Source organism: Chrysemys picta, chromosome 1 (assembly GCF_011386835.1).
Source record: "Chrysemys picta bellii isolate R12L10 chromosome 1, ASM1138683v2, whole genome shotgun sequence".
NCBI lineage: Eukaryota > Metazoa > Chordata > Testudines > Emydidae > Chrysemys > Chrysemys picta.
This window is the reverse complement of record NC_088791.1, coordinates 124,989,088-125,006,453: the sequence shown is the minus strand read 5'-3', so window position 1 is coordinate 125,006,453 and position 17,366 is coordinate 124,989,088. Positions and strand designations below refer to the sequence as shown.

General features: G+C 46.1%; 2 protein-coding genes across 7 annotated transcripts in view; both read right to left on the bottom strand.

Moving 5' to 3' along the window:
- PARVB (parvin beta) overlaps window positions 1-17,366 on the bottom strand; it is a 120,779-nt gene that overhangs the window by 83,252 nt on the left and 20,161 nt on the right. The window contains exon 1 of one of the 6 annotated variants that reach the window (XM_065583636.1): window positions 6,587-6,707. The exons of the other annotated variants lie outside the window; for them this stretch is intronic. Coding sequence (XP_065439708.1) covers window position 6,587 — 1 coding nt within the window. The 5' untranslated portion in view covers window positions 6,588-6,707. Of the gene's footprint in view, window positions 1-6,586; window positions 6,708-17,366 lie in introns of those variants that run through there. 6 annotated transcript variants of the gene reach the window in all.
- Window positions 9,700-11,840, bottom strand: LOC135981386 (uncharacterized). Its single transcript, XM_065583653.1, has 2 exons — window positions 11,264-11,840; window positions 9,700-10,269 (listed from the first exon to the last, which is right to left on the bottom strand). The coding sequence occupies exons 1-2, from the start codon at window positions 11,838-11,840 to the stop codon at window positions 9,794-9,796; spliced, it is 1,053 nt and encodes a 350-aa protein (XP_065439725.1). The 3' UTR covers window positions 9,700-9,793.

The following is a 17,366-nucleotide window of genomic DNA, read 5'->3' as shown; positions in this document are numbered from 1 at the left end:
GCTGAAAAGTCCTAGCTTGTTTAATCTCTAAATGCAATAAATCAATCCCTGAACGTGCTCCCCGTCGACTCCGGAACTCCACCAGAGCAACAGGCGGTAGCGGAGTCGACGGGGGAGCCGCGGCCGTCGATCCCACGCCGTGAGGACCCAAGGTATATCGATCTAAGATACTTCGACTTCAGCTACGTTATTCTCGTAGCTGAAGTTGCGTATCTTAGATCGATCCCGCCCCCAGTGTAGACCCGCCCTTAATTTGGCAGTGTTTATGCTCCTTTCTATTTACCTCACTAGGATCTGACTTCCACTTTTTAAAAGATTCCTTATCTGTCCCTCCTTCTTTTACATGGCTGTTAAGCCACGGTGGCTCTTTAGTTCTTTTAATGTGTTTTTTAATTTGGGGTATACATTTAAGTTGGGCCTCTATTAGGGTGTCTTTGAAAAGTGTCCATGCAGCTTGCAGGGATTTCACTATACTCACTGTACCTTTTAATTGCTGTTTAACTAACCTCCTCATTTTTGCATAGTTCCCCTTTCTGAAATTAAATGCCACAGTGCTGGGCTGCTGAGGTGTTCTTCCAACCACAGGAATGTTATATGTTATTATATTACGGTCACTATTTCCAAGTGGTCCTGTTATAGTTACCTCTTAGACCAGATGCTGCGCTCCACTCAGGACTAAATCAAGAATTGCCTCTCCCCTTGTGGGTTCCTGTACCAGCTGCTCCAAGAAGCAGTCATTTAAAGTATCGAGAAATTTTGTGTCTGCATTTCGTCCAGACCTACCGGGGTTCCCCAGGGGCAACCCTCCAGGATTGGCCTGGAGTCTCCTGGAATTGACATCGATCTCCCGGTGACTATTGAAAGCAATCCAGGAGACTTTAATAGACTATTTTAAGAAAATGGCATTACGTCATGTTGGGGGGGGGGGGAAATCTCCCAGAATAACTTCAGTCAGAGTTGGCAACCCTAATGAGGTCCCATCTGTGTGGATCCAGTTGCAGGATCAGGGCTTATGCTTGTTCCAGTGTCTGGCCATCAGTTGGCCAAAACACACACACACACTTCTTTGAGAGAGAGTGGGAAAAACATATTCCAGTATTGCCAACCCCCAAACATAAAAAAAATCATGACCTAGGCCCCCCAAAATAATGAGATTTTAATAAATTCAGAGTTCATTGCCTTCTGACGTCTGTGTCTTTTTGCTGCACTCTAGTCATGTTTTCTCTGCAACCAGAGGACAAGTTTTTTTGTAAAATAATGAAATAAATAATTAGTAAAAGAAATGAAAGATGAGATTCTCCTGTAATCCCCTGAAGAACAATGTAAGTGGGGTAAGGCCATGAGGCTTGCGATAAATCACCTGAGTTGACAACAATTAGATACCCCAAATTGTTTAGCTCTAGGGTCCCTATTCTAGCCCAATACCCAGTAATATAACGAGTTAGGTGCTCAGTACAACACAGCAAAAAAAAAAAAAAAAAAAGGGGAAATCAAAGGTAGCAGAAAAGCGGCAGTGAGAAGTCCCCAACCTCAGTGTTATGTGTTTTAGGACTCACCGAGACCTATACCTGTTCCAGTCTGAACTTACAGTGGCTTTAAAGATCAGTGCCCTGGAGTGGACTATACTCTCATGCTTAGGGTTACCATATCTAACAAATAAAAAAAGAGGACCCTCCACGGGCCCTGGCCCCGCCCATTTCCCCACCCCAACTCCGCCCCAACTCCGCCCCTTCCCTGCCCTAACTCCGCCCCTCCTCCCTCCCACTCCCAGCCCCGCGGAAAGGGCTGCCCAAGCGCTACCGGCTTCACCCAGACCCTGCGCCCCCGGCTGGCGCTTCCCCAGCGCAGCTGGAGCCCGGGAGGGGAAGCGCCCAGCCGGGGGCGCAGGGTCTGGAGGCTGCCCAGCAAACCGTGAAGCCGGTAGCACTTGGGCTTCAGGCAGCCCCCTTGCCTCCGGACCCTGCGCCCCCAGCTGGGCACTTCCCCTCCCGGGCTCCGGTGGCGCAGGGTCCGGAGGCATGGGGGCTGTAAATCCAACAGTGGTTTACAGAATCCCCTTTACTTGTGCATTGCCTCTACAGAGCCCAATCCTCCCTTCTGCAACTGACACGGACTTGTGCCTTACCTCTCCAGTAGTTCCACTGAAATCAGAGTGAGGTACAGCTATCTCAATGCAAGTAAGAGTGGCAGAATTTAGCCCTTACATTTTAATCTCTTCACAGCAGGGACCTCACTTCTATCATTGTCTCAGGCATGCACTTACAGTGGCACTACTGAAATTAGTAAATAACAATAAAGAATTGTCAAGTGACCAGTGGGTTTGTCAGACCCATGGAAGCTGTCCTAAATCATCCAGGTAACAGAGCATTCTCTGGCCTATGGGATTCCCACAGTGGCACAGGGCCATAAGCCACCCCAGTCTCAATCTCAGTGAAGGAGCCATGGCTAGGGCATCCATAGGCCCTAACAACCCTCAGATGCCATAACAGGCCCTGGTGATCATTGACAGCCAACACTATTTAGTTGTGCTGACTGACCTGGCCTTATCAACTTAAACCAATATACTGCCTGGACTGTATATCCACATGCCATGCTGTACAGTTTACACCCACAATAGTAAGTTGTGCTGTTAAAGGCACTTCAGTTCCAAATAGCTGGCTGCTTCGGTGCATGGGAATGCACACAACTGCCCAGAATGAAAGTGATCAGTAGCAAGAAAGTGAAAACTCCAATGAGATTTTCAAGCATTTCTCAAGAGGCATGAAAGTGAACTTTAAACTCAGCTTGCACCCAGTAAAACAAAACAAACAAAAAAAGGAATTCCAATTAGGCAAATTCCACTACCCATGAAGGTAGGAACAATTTGATTTCAACACGAGGTACTTGCTTATCTGCGTCCTCAATAAAGTCAGCATCATTAACACTGTGTTAGTGTTTTAGGATACAGTGCAGGCCACCTTTAACTCACCACCATTAATGTTCTTGTTATAAAGGGCAACCACTAACTCTCAGCTGAAAATTTCCATCAAAACAGTCTTTCAATGGAAAATTATGTTTGATAAAACAAAATTTTCCACAAAAAAAAGTGTCTGCTTTCCATGGAATATTTCAATTTTTCACCAAAATATTTTGACCCTGACAAAATCTTTTGGTTTTTGTGTTTTCAGCAAAAACTCGGAAAATTTCCATGGAAAATTTGAAGAAAAATCTTTTTTTTTTTCTATTATTGTTGAAAACTGACATAGAAAAAAAAATAATTCAGACTAGCTGTATTCAGGATGTAAATTCAGTACGATTGTGATGTGACAGAGCCCCAAAGAGTACATCTACACTACAATAAAACATCTGTGGCAGACCCATGTTAGCTGACTCAGACTGCGGGGCTATAAAACTGCATCGTAGACATTTGGGTTTGGGCTAGAGAATGAGCTCTGGGCCCACCCGAGAGCCCAGTCATGATGGGAGATGGAAGAACCATACACTGTTTGGGGCCTTCGTATGCTTTTCCTTTGCAATGTAGTTAAGCGGCTGTTTCTTTTCTATAGTTGAAATGCCCACTGACACACTGAGTCAAAGAAACAGGAACTTAGCACAGATGAATGAAGTCTCAAAATTGATTTCTATTTTTAGCCCATAAACAAATGTCTCCATACTCTCAAATAAAAGCATGTGTCCAGCTCTTTTCCCTGACAGAATCTGCTTTTAAGGATTCAGCAGTTATGAATCCTTTTAATATACCAAAAAAATATTAAACTTGTTACCTGAACTAAGCAGAATGGGACCAGGACAACTGGGAAGATATTGCTGAAATGAACACTGATCTGGTCCTTATGTAGCTATGGGACTTAATGAGGATCAACATGTGGATAAAAATTAGAGAAAGAAAATACAGGGGCTCAAATTCTGTTACAGGCTCTACTGGGCTGTTGATCACTATTTTTTTGCTTTGTTTTGTGTGTGTCAGCCGTCATTTCGACTATAGAAAAGAAACTGCCACTTACCTACATTGCAAAAGAAAAGCATACATAGGTCCCAAACAGTGAATGGTTCTTACCTAACTCAAGAAGGGAAAGAAACAAGAGTCCCCCTCATTTAGATAAAGTCGTCACAGGTCAATAATCCCAGCTCCTTCATTTATAATATAAACCTCTACCCCGATATAACGTGACCCGAAATAACATGAATTCGGATATAACGCGGTAAAGCAGTGCTCCGGGGAGGAGGTGGGGCTGCACACTCCAGTGGATTAAAGCAAGTTCGATATAACGCGTTTTCACCTATAACGCAGTACGATTTTTTGGCTCCCGAGAACAGCGTTATATCGAGGTAGAGGTGTATTTAACTCTCCCCGTACATCATGGCAGTTTGCCTGGGATGCTTTGTTACTGTCACAATTAAATCGCCTGCACGGCAGCTGATCTTTTTTGTTCTTCTGCACTTTGGAACAAAAAGTTATTCAACTCAAGCTTGACAAGGGAACAAGAGAACATGGATCAGGAATGTCCTACTAACATCCCGTATTAATTGTTCTGCGATGTAGGAACCTTCCTCCTATGTTTCCTGCTTCTTATCTCCATCTCTTCCCCAGTTTTGAATGCATGCCACCTAGAGAAGAGGCGATTATTTAAGGACGACTGATAACTAGCCATATTCTCCACTAGCTTATTCACTGCTACCTAGTAAGTGGGAAACTCTCCCAAGCAAATGAAGGTCATCCATTTCTAGAATTTGAACATTTTTAAAGGAGAAAAATGTGTTTGTACAGCACCTAGCACAATGGGGTGAGGGTCCATGAGTGGAACTCCTAGGCACTACCACAATACAAATAATAAAGCTTCTATCCTTCAAGACGTGAACTGAATCGATCCAATGAAGTATCATCTTCCTGAGCTTGCAAATGGATTGCTTCAGTCCATGAGTTTGCAGGCAGACAAACAGAGGGTGGGCTGAAGTGATGCCTAGAATTTGTGCTGGCTCCCAGCACAGGGGTGAATTTCACCCTGAAAGAACACTGACAGCAATTAGTAAAATAAAATTCTGTTTGGCGGTGAGGACATGTATTCCCTCCACCCTTGCTCAGTTAAAGTTCTGCCATAAAAAGCAGAAGGGATTTTCCACTCATTAAACAAGGGTGCATTGGTGGTGGAATGGAGGTGGTGGTAGGTCTTTGTTGTTTCCCACTACCTCCTGCACGAATAACAGGAACCTTGCATTTGAGAGAGGGAGGTAGAGTCTGAAAGTTGCCTGTTAAAACATTAAGGAAAGAGAAAGTCTAATGTGCAGAGGAAAGCTATGTGGGGAGACCTACTGAAGTAAATCTGTCATCCTTTAGTATCCCTGCACTGTCCTTGGGCAACATCAATACTCCCTTTGGATATGCTTGTTCTTCACTCACCCGCCCCCCCCACCCTCCTTGCTATATAGTTAATAAAAAAGTTATTTTAAATTTAGTACAGCAAATTCTATATAAAGCATTGCATATTACTATGTAGTCCACAATACACCTCTACCGAGATATAACGTGACCCGATATAACACGAATCCAGATATAACGCAGTAAAGCAGTGCTCCGGGGGGCAATTTAAGGAAAGCAACTCTTTTTGGTGCAGAAAAGTAACTCTGCAGGAAAAGCACACTGAAGATAACAGATGCTGCAAACCACAAATATAAGTTCTCTCTGAACTGTTACTAAAACTGTGCACTCCGGTGGATCAAAGCAAGTTCGCTATAACGCGGTTTCCACCTATAACGCGGTAAGATTTTTTGGCTCCCGAGGACAGCGTTATATCGGGGTAGAGGTGTACTCCTTTGACTTCTACTCCAAATAAAAGTTCAAAGACATTTATCAGAATGAATTAATCTTCACAGACATTTTTATTACTGTATTATTATCTATATTTTTAAAAAGATAATAGACACAGAGAGTCTGAGGGCAAAGTTTGGGAACCCAAATTAGGCACCTAAATAAGGGGCTCGTTTTCAGATGTGCTGACACCCCCAATTCCCATTGAGCAATGAGTGCTGAGCACCTCTAAAGTCAGGCCACTGACATGAGCACCCAAGTTTCTAAGTTTGGACAAAGTGACTAGCGAAGGACAAATCAGCCAGTTAACCAGCAGTGCCAGGAACGTAACTGAAGAGTTCTCAGACATTCATTTTAATCTCTCCCATCACACAGCACCGCGCCCCTCTCCCCAAAAAACCAACAACAATTACTTGCTAACTTCTGTACACGTTAAATCTGGCCCCAAATAAGGACTCAATGCTGCAAACACTACCACCTGTTACCATTAGCAATTCCCACTGAAGTTAATATGTGATTCCACACGGTAATAAACATTACGATGAGCAGTATTTGCAGAAACAGACTCGAGAATAAACATTTCGCCAGCCTTCTCAGTTGGATACGGATCATCAGGAATAGTTTTACGTGCTTCAGCTTATTGCTTTTCTTCTCTTATTTGTTCTAATTGATATAAAGTGTTATGCAGAAGTTTATATTAAGCATACATATGTGTAAACATTTGCACACATCAAATGTTTTTTGCTGAATATGTCAAGAGAAATCAAAGGCAACAGGACTCACTGATGAAGGCAATGACAGCAGATAAACACCAGTAGTAGCAAGAAAATGGCACTCTCCAATTCAGCCTGCGATATGGAAGTTAAGAAAGAAGCCGTGTGCTATATATGAACTCCCATCTACAGCTATGACTTGCAATTTAAGGAAAGCAACTCTTTTTGGTGCAGAAAAGTGACTCTGCAGGAAAAGTACACTGAAGATAACAGATGCTGCAAACCACAAATATAAGCTCTCTCTGAACTGTTACTAACGGCTCTAGATGCACAAACATCAACTAAAAAGGAAAGGTAGTCCTGCTTTGGGGTTTTGCTAAAAATCAAACCAACAAACCTTGCCATTCAGATGTTTAACTCAACTAATTTTAGGATTTTATAGTAAACACTGGGTCCAGCCTAGGGATGGGCAGACTATTTCACAAGGTTGGAAACCACACCCAGAAACTCAGCTAAAGCTTTCAAAGTGTTTACCACCTCTTCCTGTCCCAAAGCAGCGAAACAGCAGCAGCCAGAGTCTACCACCTGTAGCCATGCTGGATAGTGCCTTCACTCTGTGAATACATTCAGGGATTTCAGCAGAGCTACTTGCAGGATAGGATATTACTCCACGTGAGCAACTATGGTAGAATCTGACCTTTTAAGGAGTTTTTCTAATGGTTTCCAGTTCTGCCATATTCAGGAAATTATTATTTGTATTGCAAGAGCCTCTAGGGGTCCCACCAAGATCAGGGCCCCATTATGCTGGCTGCTAGACAAACACAGAGTAAGAACAACAGGGAGTCCGGTGGCACCTTAAAGACTAAGGCCTTGTCTACACTACGAGAGTAGTTCGATTTTACTTGCATCGAATTTTTGTAATCGATATTGCAAAGTCGAACGTGTGTGTCCACACTAAGGACAGTAATTCGACTTTGTGCGTCCACACTAACGGTGATAGCGTCGACATTCGAAGCGGTGCACTGTGGTCAGCTATCCCACAGTTCCCGCAGTCCCCTCTGCCCATTGGAATTCTGGGTGTAGCCGGCAATGCCTTCTGGGTAACAAAATGAGTCGAGGGTGCTTTTGGGAAACTGTCGTCATCCGTCCATCACTCCCGCCCTCCCTCCCTGAAAGCGCCGGCGGGAAAACAGTTCGCGCGCTTTTCCAGTCATTGACAGCGCGGACGCCACTGTACTCCGAGCATGGAGCCCGCTGCGACCATCGCTGCAGTTGTGGCCGCTCTCAACGTCTCGCAGCTTATCATAAAGGTTTCCCTGAGGCAGATGCAGAAAAGTCAGGCAAGGAGGCTACGGCACCGCGGTGATGTCCTGAAGTCTGAGAGTAGCACAGACCTGTCAGAAAGCAGGCGACCCAGCGCCGAGGACATCACAGTGGCAATGGGTCATGTTGATGCCGTGGAACGGCGATTCTGGGCACGGGAGACAAGCACTGAGTGGTGGGACCGCATAGTGCTGCAGGTCTGGGATGAATCCCAGTGGCTGCGAAACTTTCGCATGCGGAAGGGAACTTTCCTGGAACTTTGTGAGTTGCTGTCCCCTGCCCTGAAGCGCAGTGACACCCGGTTGCGAGCTGCACTGAGTGTACAGAAGCGAGTGGCCATAGCCCTGTGGAAGCTTGCAACGCCAGACAGCTACCGGTCAGTCGCGAACCAGTTTGGGGTGGGCAAATCTACCGTGGGGGTTGTTGTGATGCAAGTAGCGAAGGCAATCGTTGATGTACTGCTGCCAAAGGTAGTGACCCTGGGAAACGTGGAGGCGATCATAGATGGCTTCGCAGCGATGGGATTCCCAAACTGCGGTGGGGCCATAGATGGAACTCACATCCCTATCCTGGCACCGGACCACCAGGCCACCCAGTACATTAACCGAAAGGGATACTTTTCCATGGTGCTGCAAGCACTGGTGGACCACAGGGGACGTTTTACCAACATCTACGTGGGATGGCCGGGCAAGGTTCATGACGCTCGTGTTTTCAGGAACTCTGGTCTGTTTAGACGGCTGCAACAAGGTATTTACTTCCCGGACCACAAAATAACTCTTGGGGATGTGGAGATGCCTATAGTCATCCTCGGGGACCCAGCCTACCCGCTAATGCCCTGGCTCATGAAGCCCTATACTGGCGCCCTGGACACTGAAAAAGAACTCTTCAACTACCGGCTGAGCAAGTGCAGAATGGTGGTGGAGTGTGCTTTTGGCCGTCTCAAGGGGAGATGGAGAAGCTTACTGACTCGCTGTGATCTCAGCGAAACCAATATCCCCATTGTTATAGCAGCTTGCTGTGTGCTCCACAATCTCTGTGAGAGCAAGGGGGAGACCTTTATGGCGGGGTGGGAGGTTGAGGAAAATAGCCTGGCTGGTGATTACTCACAGCCAGACAGCCGGGCGATTAGAAGAGACCAGCGGGAAGCGCTGTGCATCCGGGAGGCTTTGAAAGCAAAGTTCCTGAGTGAGCAGGGTAACCTGTGATTTTATAGTTTGTGTACTGAGAAGCTAAACCTGCCCCCGTTTCTTTACCCAGGTAATGTTGACTATCCTATCCAGTTACATACCCCCTTCACCCCCCCTCCAACACACGTGTCGAAATAAAAATAGTTCTACTTTGTTAAAGCACACCGTTTTCTTTAATACTGTTTTAGCGGGAATTTTTTAAAACTGGGACGCAGACTGTGGTGCGGGGCGGGTCTAGTGTTGTGATGCGAATGCAGCTTCTAAACTCAAGGATTGACAGGCTCCGCTGCGGTGGGATGCTTGTTTCAACGGAGCCTGTCACCCCTCCTGATCAGGACTGTGTGTATGGGAGGTCTATTTGACTTTGTGGCAGGGGGAGGACGGTTACAGATCCCATGCTGTGTGGCTCTGTGATCCTGTCTAAGGACCGGCGCTTAAGATCTGTAACTGCCCTCCCCCGCCACAAAGTCACAGAGCAACCCACCCCCCCCAACATTACATCAAAACAACCTCCCAGACTAACCGGGGCAACTAGTCACTGCATCACTGCACTGTGTATGTGCCCTGCTGCTGTGCCTGCCCCCGACTATGTACCCTGCCAAAGGAGACTGTCCTGTCCAATTTCCAACCCCCTTTCCCCTCCTCCTCCAAAAGAACATGATTGAAACAGTAGTTAACAGAAACGAATTTTTTATTATCAACTACACATGGCATTGGGAGGTGAAACTTGGACGTGGGCTTGTGTCAGGCGGGAAGGAAAGAACTTTTCAAATTTTGGGAAATGAGAGCCTTCTGCTACTAGAGCTCTCTGCAGGGGTGGAGTGAGAGTTAGCAGGGACTCTGCCGCCTCTCCTTCTTTGCACTTTGGGTGAGGTGGGTATGGGACTTGGTGGCGGGGGAGGGCGGTTAGAGATGGACTGCAGCGGGGCTCTGTCCTCCTGCCTCCGTTCCTGCAGAACATCCACAAGGCGCCGGAGCGTGTCCGTTTGCTCCCTCAGTAGTCCAAGCAGCGTTTGAGTCGCCTGCTGGTCTTCCTGCCGCCACCTCTCCTCCCGATCCATGTTGGCTTGGTGCATTCGGGTCAAGTTCTCCCGCCACTGGGTCTGCTGTGCTGCCTGGGCTTGGGAAGAGGCCATAAGCTCAGAGAACATGTCCTCCCGTGTCCTCTTCTTCCTACGCCTAATCCGCGCTAGCCTCTGGGAGTGTGATTCCAGGCTAGGTTGTGAGACAGTCGCAGACGGGGCTGTGGAAATGGGAAAAAGGGAGTGAATTCCTCTGAAAGATAAATGTAGTTGTGAACAAAGAACATAGTCTTTCTCTGTGAACAAGACCATGCACAGCACCTTTCACATGCGCACTCAGCACAAGGTCGAATTCTCGGCCTTCGCATTCTGTGCCTGGGGTCTTGAACAGCACATTTGAGAAGCGAGGCAGCACAACGGAATTTCTGTTGCAGGCAGACATGGTAAGCCGTACACTTGTGGCAGTTTAAAACTTTTATATTACCACTGGCCTCATTTCACATTTAAATCAATGTCAGTCCCTGCTGCCAGCAATCCGGCAAGCGGGAACTCTGCCCCTGTCCCACCCCCTCGCGGCTGTCCCCGGGAATGATCCCTTTCGGCTGCCCCTCTCCCGCCTCCACCGCGTGGCTGCAAACCAGCGGTGACAGTTCTGTAAAGGAACGGGAAAGCAGTCCCAACACTAACATTCCCCTACCTAATTAAAAGCAGGTCACCATGGCCGACATCACCCTGATGAGGATCTCCGAGAGCGACAAAGAGAGAATGCTCCGGGAAAGCCTCCAAAGACCAGGGCCGTATGCCGCCCTGCTGTGCAGAGCAATGATCCCCGAGTACCTGATAATCTCGTGGCGCGGCAACGTGTCGTACTTCGGAGGACCCAATAAGGCCGCTCTCCCCAAGAACCTCATGCAACGGCTTTCAAGTTACCTCCAGGAGAGCTTCATCGAGATGTCCCAGGAGGATTACTGCTCTATCCCCGGACATATAGACCGCATTTTACTGTAGCTGCAGTAGCAGGGAATACACAGTAGAGCGGCTTGTGCAGGACAATCACTGAAAACCGGACATTGCTAGATTTCTTTTCAAAACTTGCACTGCCCCTTACTAAACCGTTAAGCGCCTAGGGCACACTAATCATGAACAACCCATTCTTTTAATTGTTAATATTCCTGTTTTGTTAAAAATAAATGTTTAGATGTTTACAACACTTACTGGCTGATCCTTCACCAGATTCTGTGTCCGGGGTAATGGCTGGGGACGCTTCGTAGGGGATCTCTGTAAGGGTGATGAAGAGATCCTGGCTGTCGGGGAAATCAGCGTTGTGAGAGCTGCCAACTGCCTCGCCCTCCTCATCTCCTTCCTCATCTTCCCCGTCCCCTAACATGTCTGAGGAACCGGCCGTGGACAGTATCCCATCCTCAGAGTCCACGGTCACTGGTGGGGTAGTGGTGGCGGCAGCACCGAGGATGGAATGCAGTGCCTCGTAGAAACGGGATGTCTGGGGATGGGATCCGGAGCGTCCGTTTGCCTCTTTGGTCTTCTGGTAGCCTTGTCTCAGCTCCTTGATTTTCACGCGGCACTGCGTTGCATCCCGGCTGTATCCTCTCTCTGCCATGTCTTTAGAGATCTTCTCGTAGATCTTTGCATTCCTTCTTTTGGATCGCAGCTCGGAAAGCACGGACTCATCGCCCCACACAGCGATGAGATCCAAGACTTCACGATCAGTCCATGCTGGGGCTCTCTTTCTATTCCCAGACTGCACGGCCATCACTGCTGGAGAGCTCTGCATCGTTGCCAGTGCTGCTGTGCTCGCCACGATGTCCAGACAGGAAATGAGATTCAAACTGGCCAGACAGGAAAAGGAATTCAAATTCAAATTTTCCCGGGGCTTTTCCTGTGTGGCTGGTCAGAGCATCCGAGCTCGCACTGCTGTCCAGAGCGTCAACAGAGTGGTGCACTGTGAGATAGCTCCCGGAGCTATTAGCGTCGATTTCCATCCACACCTAGCCTAATTCGACATGGCCATGTCGAATTTAGCGCTACTCCCCTCGTCGGGGAGGAGTACAGAAGTCGAATTAAAGAGACCTCTATGTCGAACTAAATAGCATCGCAGTGTGGACGGGTGCAGGGTTAATTCGATTTAACGGCGCTAACTTCGACATAAACGCCTAGTGTAGACCAGGCCTAACAGATTTATTTGGGCATAAGCTTTCGTGGGTAAAAAAACCCACTTCTTCAGATGCATGGAGTGAAAATTACAGATGCAGGCGTTATTATACTGACACATGAAGAGAAGGGAGTTACCTCACAAGTGGAGGGCCATGTCAAGAGAAGGGGAATTACCTCACAAGTGGAGGGCCCTGGTTCTCCACTTGTGAGGTAATGCTCTTCTCTTCAGGTGTCAGTATAATAATGCCTGCATCTGTAATTTTCACTCCATGCATCTGAAGAAGTTAGTGTTTTACCCACAAAAGCTTATGCCCAAATAAATCTGTTAGTCTTTAAGGGCCATCGGACTCCTTGTTGTTTTTGTGAATACAGACTAACACAGCTACCCCCTGATACTTGACAGAGTAAGAAATAGTTCATGCCCCCAAAGAGTTTACAAACAAAGTAGTCAAATCAGATAGAAGGTGGGAGATAGAAAATACTTGTATTCCCATTTTATAGATGGGAACTGAAGCACAGAGAGACTCAGTGACGTGCCAAAGATCACATGGAAATTTTGTAGCACAGCCAAAACTGGACTCAGGACTTTGAGTCCTAATCCAGTCCAGCATTCTAACCACATGACTATTCTTGGAATTTCAGGAGAAGACTCAACCATGAGAAATATCAGCCCAAGTACCAATCAAAAGAGGCTCAGAGTTTTGTGAAAGGATCCAAATGTTTGGATTATAGATTTGGGTGAGCATCCAAGAGTTCAAATATTTCACTGAACAGGAGGTGCAGCGTTTTGGAGATTAGGCTAGAAATTCCTCATGGTCTGTCAGTCTAGCCTGTTGCATTCCCTTTTTATTCTAAGGAGACACATCAGTGGCATCAGGCACCAGCCTACCTTATAGTCTGCATAAGGCAAGACATTATTTTGTGCCATGAGGTGCAGCAGCAGCACGGTGTTGGCGGGCAGATGTTCAGTGGGCTTGGGCACCTTGAAGAGGAAGTGAGCCCTTCAAATCCAACCGTTGGCCAATCTAAAAAAATTTTTAAAGCCACACAGCCTGACCCTGACTCAGGCTGGTGGGGAGAAGTGGGCAGAACAGCTGCCCAGAGAGATAGACACCTTCCTTCTCACTAAGGCGGTGGCCTCAGAGCCAGGAAAGAGAAGCGGCTTTGCTATTATTTCCTGTTTCTAATGTAGTAGTGTGCAAGCACCCCAAACAGGAACCGCGGCCCCATTGCTCTAGGCACCACAAAAATCCCACACAAAGGCAACCCCTGCCCCAGAAAGTTCACACAGTATAAGAACAGCCCCCTTGAACCACACTTGCATAGATCCAGCAGCCAAGAATCATCACATAGGGGCTGCTGTAGGTTAGCATGGGAATCTTTCCTTCTCCACATCCTGCTCAGGCCATTCAGAGGACAGAAGCCTGATTACTTGGGCTCTGTTCTCCAGTGAGAACTCCTCCTTCGTCCCAATGTCAATTTACAGAGTTAAGTTACTACCCACGCTGTGACATGCCAAAATGCCCAGCATTCTTGGAACAACAGTGTCGCTTGTGCAGTCCTGTCCATTACAAAAGTGAAATTTCCCCATCAGGACAGATTTTTGTTATCTATAGTTTCACTTTCTTGAGAAAACTCTACACTGTACCACGCTGCCTCCCCATGGCTGGACTTGCTCTCAAGCAAAATCCCCTAGTGCAATGAAACTCCTTTCACTGTGACCTAGGAAGTCCCATATTGTTTCCAGGCACTTCAGTGGGTATGTAAATTCCAATTCTGATTAGAGTGAAGTTAAATGGCTTCAGTATGACAGGGCTCCAGGATGGGGTGTGAACAGCCTTACCAGTGAGTCAACAGTGGCATAGATCCCTAAGGGGTTGGACTCAGCATAGAATAAAGATATAGTGCCAGCCACTCCTTTCCTGCCCAACATCCTAGTGAGGTAGTGTCACTGTAGCAGATCTCTGGAGCATGAGCAGGAAGGGAGGCAAGTGGTGATCCCAACTAGATCGCAGGTGAATGAAGACCAGAGGAGAGTGAATTAGGAGAGGCACATTAAGGGAAAGTTCACAATCAGATGCCTGGGAACCCTTCCAAAACTCCACCACCCCTGAAGAAAAGAAGATTCAATCCTGTGTGTGTGCCAGAGCTATGTATTATATCCATACCACTATGCCAGACGAAGACTACGGTATGCAAGTGCCATTCTATTTTAAACTGAAAAAGACAGCAATCTTTGCATCTATTTAATAATATGTCTTCAAACACTTGCCAAGCAGGCTAAGTGGGAAGATGTGTTTTGAGGATCACACATTGTTTTTATTTAAAGATAGTGAGAAACAGACAACATGCTCTATAAAGAGACTGTAATAGTTCTCCAGCTCATCCAACTCCCACGTTTCACGACACCAGGAGTTTATTTCCCCTCCCCAAAGAACTGGTGTACAGCTCTCTCTCTCTCTCTCAGCTAATTAAAAGTTTTCACTGCCAACATATGGCACCTACACTGAAAAAGACATCGTTTCTTTTCAGTGTATATTTGTATTACAGTTCAATCATTTTAAATAAGAAATACTAAATGAGGAACTGGAAGTCATTAAAGCCTGTTTTATGATCGCTTGAAAATACATTTATTGGGTGTTGAAAAGTGTTTTTATAATAATAATAATAATGAGCTCTTATAGAGATCTCCAAGTGTTTTACAGAAGAGGAAAGTATCATTATCCTCTTTTTAAATTCTGAGAAACAGTCACTGAGCGATAACAGACTTGCTCAAGGTCACCCTGCCAGCCAACAGCAGGGCCAGAAATAAAACCCTGTCCAGGGCCATATCACCTCGGCTACACTGCCTTCTCCCCTCTCCCTCCACCTTACCCCACTCCTCCAATACATACATAAATAAAAAATAAATATTCTGCCAACCAATTCCTTAAGGCAAGACAACTGGAATCATGTTGCACACCATGTTTTTCAATTAATCTACATGCAGCACAGAATCCATGACTTCCAGCTGCAGAAACACAGGTTTCTTTGTGGTTAAGATGGAGTTCCAGTGTTGTCTACATAGTGACTTATTGCACGGTAAGCCACTGTGTGAATGTGTAGTGCACCAACTTGCTGTGCAGACATTGTTACAGCACAGTGGAAGTCCTAGCGTACGGCTTAGCATACTACTTCAAAGTGCAGTATGTTAAGCCACTCTCTCAGACTTTTGCTGTAGCGGTGTCCACACCGTGAGTTACTACACAGCAAGCTGGTATAATGTAGATTCACAGTAACTCCTCATGTAGACAAGCCCCAAGTCAAGAAATACATATGTGGGCAAGCTGGACACATTCCATCCAGTAGTGTGTACACACATGTGCATGCACACACACAGGGATTATCCATCTCAGAGGTGATGACTAAAGAAGGTAACAAAAATAGCACATAAAGCAAGAGGTATTCCATATCTACCACACATGTGGCCAGGAAAACATCATAAACTCTATGTAACGCCATCTATTGCATCAACTGACCTAATACAGCCCCTGTGGGAATCAGTAACCTCCAGCAGTAACAACTAATGTATTTAACATATTTCAAAGACAAAACCCACCTAAAGTAACAACACATCCCTCCCAACAGTCACCATCCTCCGCTGGAAAACCATGTGATGGGGCGGAGTATTACTGCCACAAGTTGTCACTGATCACCACATTACTCAGAGTCATGGAGGCCTCATGTGAGGATAAAAACTGGATAGAGAATATACTTGGGGAGGAGAAAAGTGTCAGGTGGTAATGAAAACATAAGAGCTCCATTAGAGAGTAAGGCATCAATAGAATCGACACAATGATCGCTGACTAGACATAGCCTGTTGCGTCAATCAGGTCCCAACAGGCACAGATTCAGGTTGACTAGCAGGTTAAGTTTTTCTGTTTTAGCTACAGCAGGCTGACTTTTAAGTCATTGGCTTCTGCAGTAAATTATAAATAACTGCATCCAGTTAGCCCGAGATGTCAGAGAACAAAATCTGCTGAAGTCATGACTGCTTTGATGACTTGAGGTCAATGCAAGGAAAGACTGCGGGTAACCAGCTTTTCTCTTCCCTACTTCCTGTTGTCACTAAGTCTTCTAAAAAAACCGTAACGGGTTTGAGGGATGCCTCTTTGCTTGCTGATGTGCTGAGGAAGATGAACCACTGAAACAGGTACATGGTAAGGTTGAAAATATGAAATGGTGGTGCACAACCGTGAGGTTAACAGGGGAAGCATAAAGCAGCTCCAGTTACAGGCTCTACTAGCTGTAATGATGGTCAAAAGTCACAAAGAGACACTGCTATATGAAAGCAGTGGGTCCTTCTTATGGTATATGCCAGTGTCAGTTTACTGTGTTCTTAGCTTTTCTGATGTCCCTAACAAGTAGTCATCAAGGGTTCTCTATGTCCCATGTATCCTCACATAATACCCCACACTTCCAAATTCATAAACACAGGCTGAGATTTTCATCCACGTGCAAGAGATTTGGAAACCTAATCACCTTTAGAATAAATGGGAATTGGATATCCAAATCCCCCTAGGCAACTTTGAAAATCTCAGTCAGATACTTTTACTCACTCCCCACGCCCTCAAGTTTGAAACTCTGGACCTCTGTGTCCACGGTATTGACCACATGCATATCTGGTACTTCCTGTACCAGGAAACCTCTCTGCACCGTGGATAAAGTTATCACGTAGGCTGAGCAGCAAGCCTGAAGCTGCTAAAACACTAAACCCTACAGCAAGCAGAGTCTGCTTCACCTAGCTCGTGTACCCTTACCTAGAAACTGTCCTGATAGATTTTGGCAATGGAAGGAGTTCACCAGCTGAGCCCCCATTCTTGTGAAATAAAGGCATGATCCAAAGCCCAATGAAGTAATTTGAAAGTCTCCCATTGACTTCAGTAGGCTTTGGATCAAGGCTTAAATGCAGAACGTTTTGGACCACAGACAGAACATTCTCTTGGGTGAAGAATGATGGAGGCAATTGCGGTTTGCTGCAGAAAGTGAAAAGATGACAGGATAAACATCAATCATATGCCAATGTTTGGCCTAGGCAGCTACTTTTAAAATATGTCAAAGAGATTTAATTCTACAATACCCCTTGTGTATATAAAACTCAGAACTG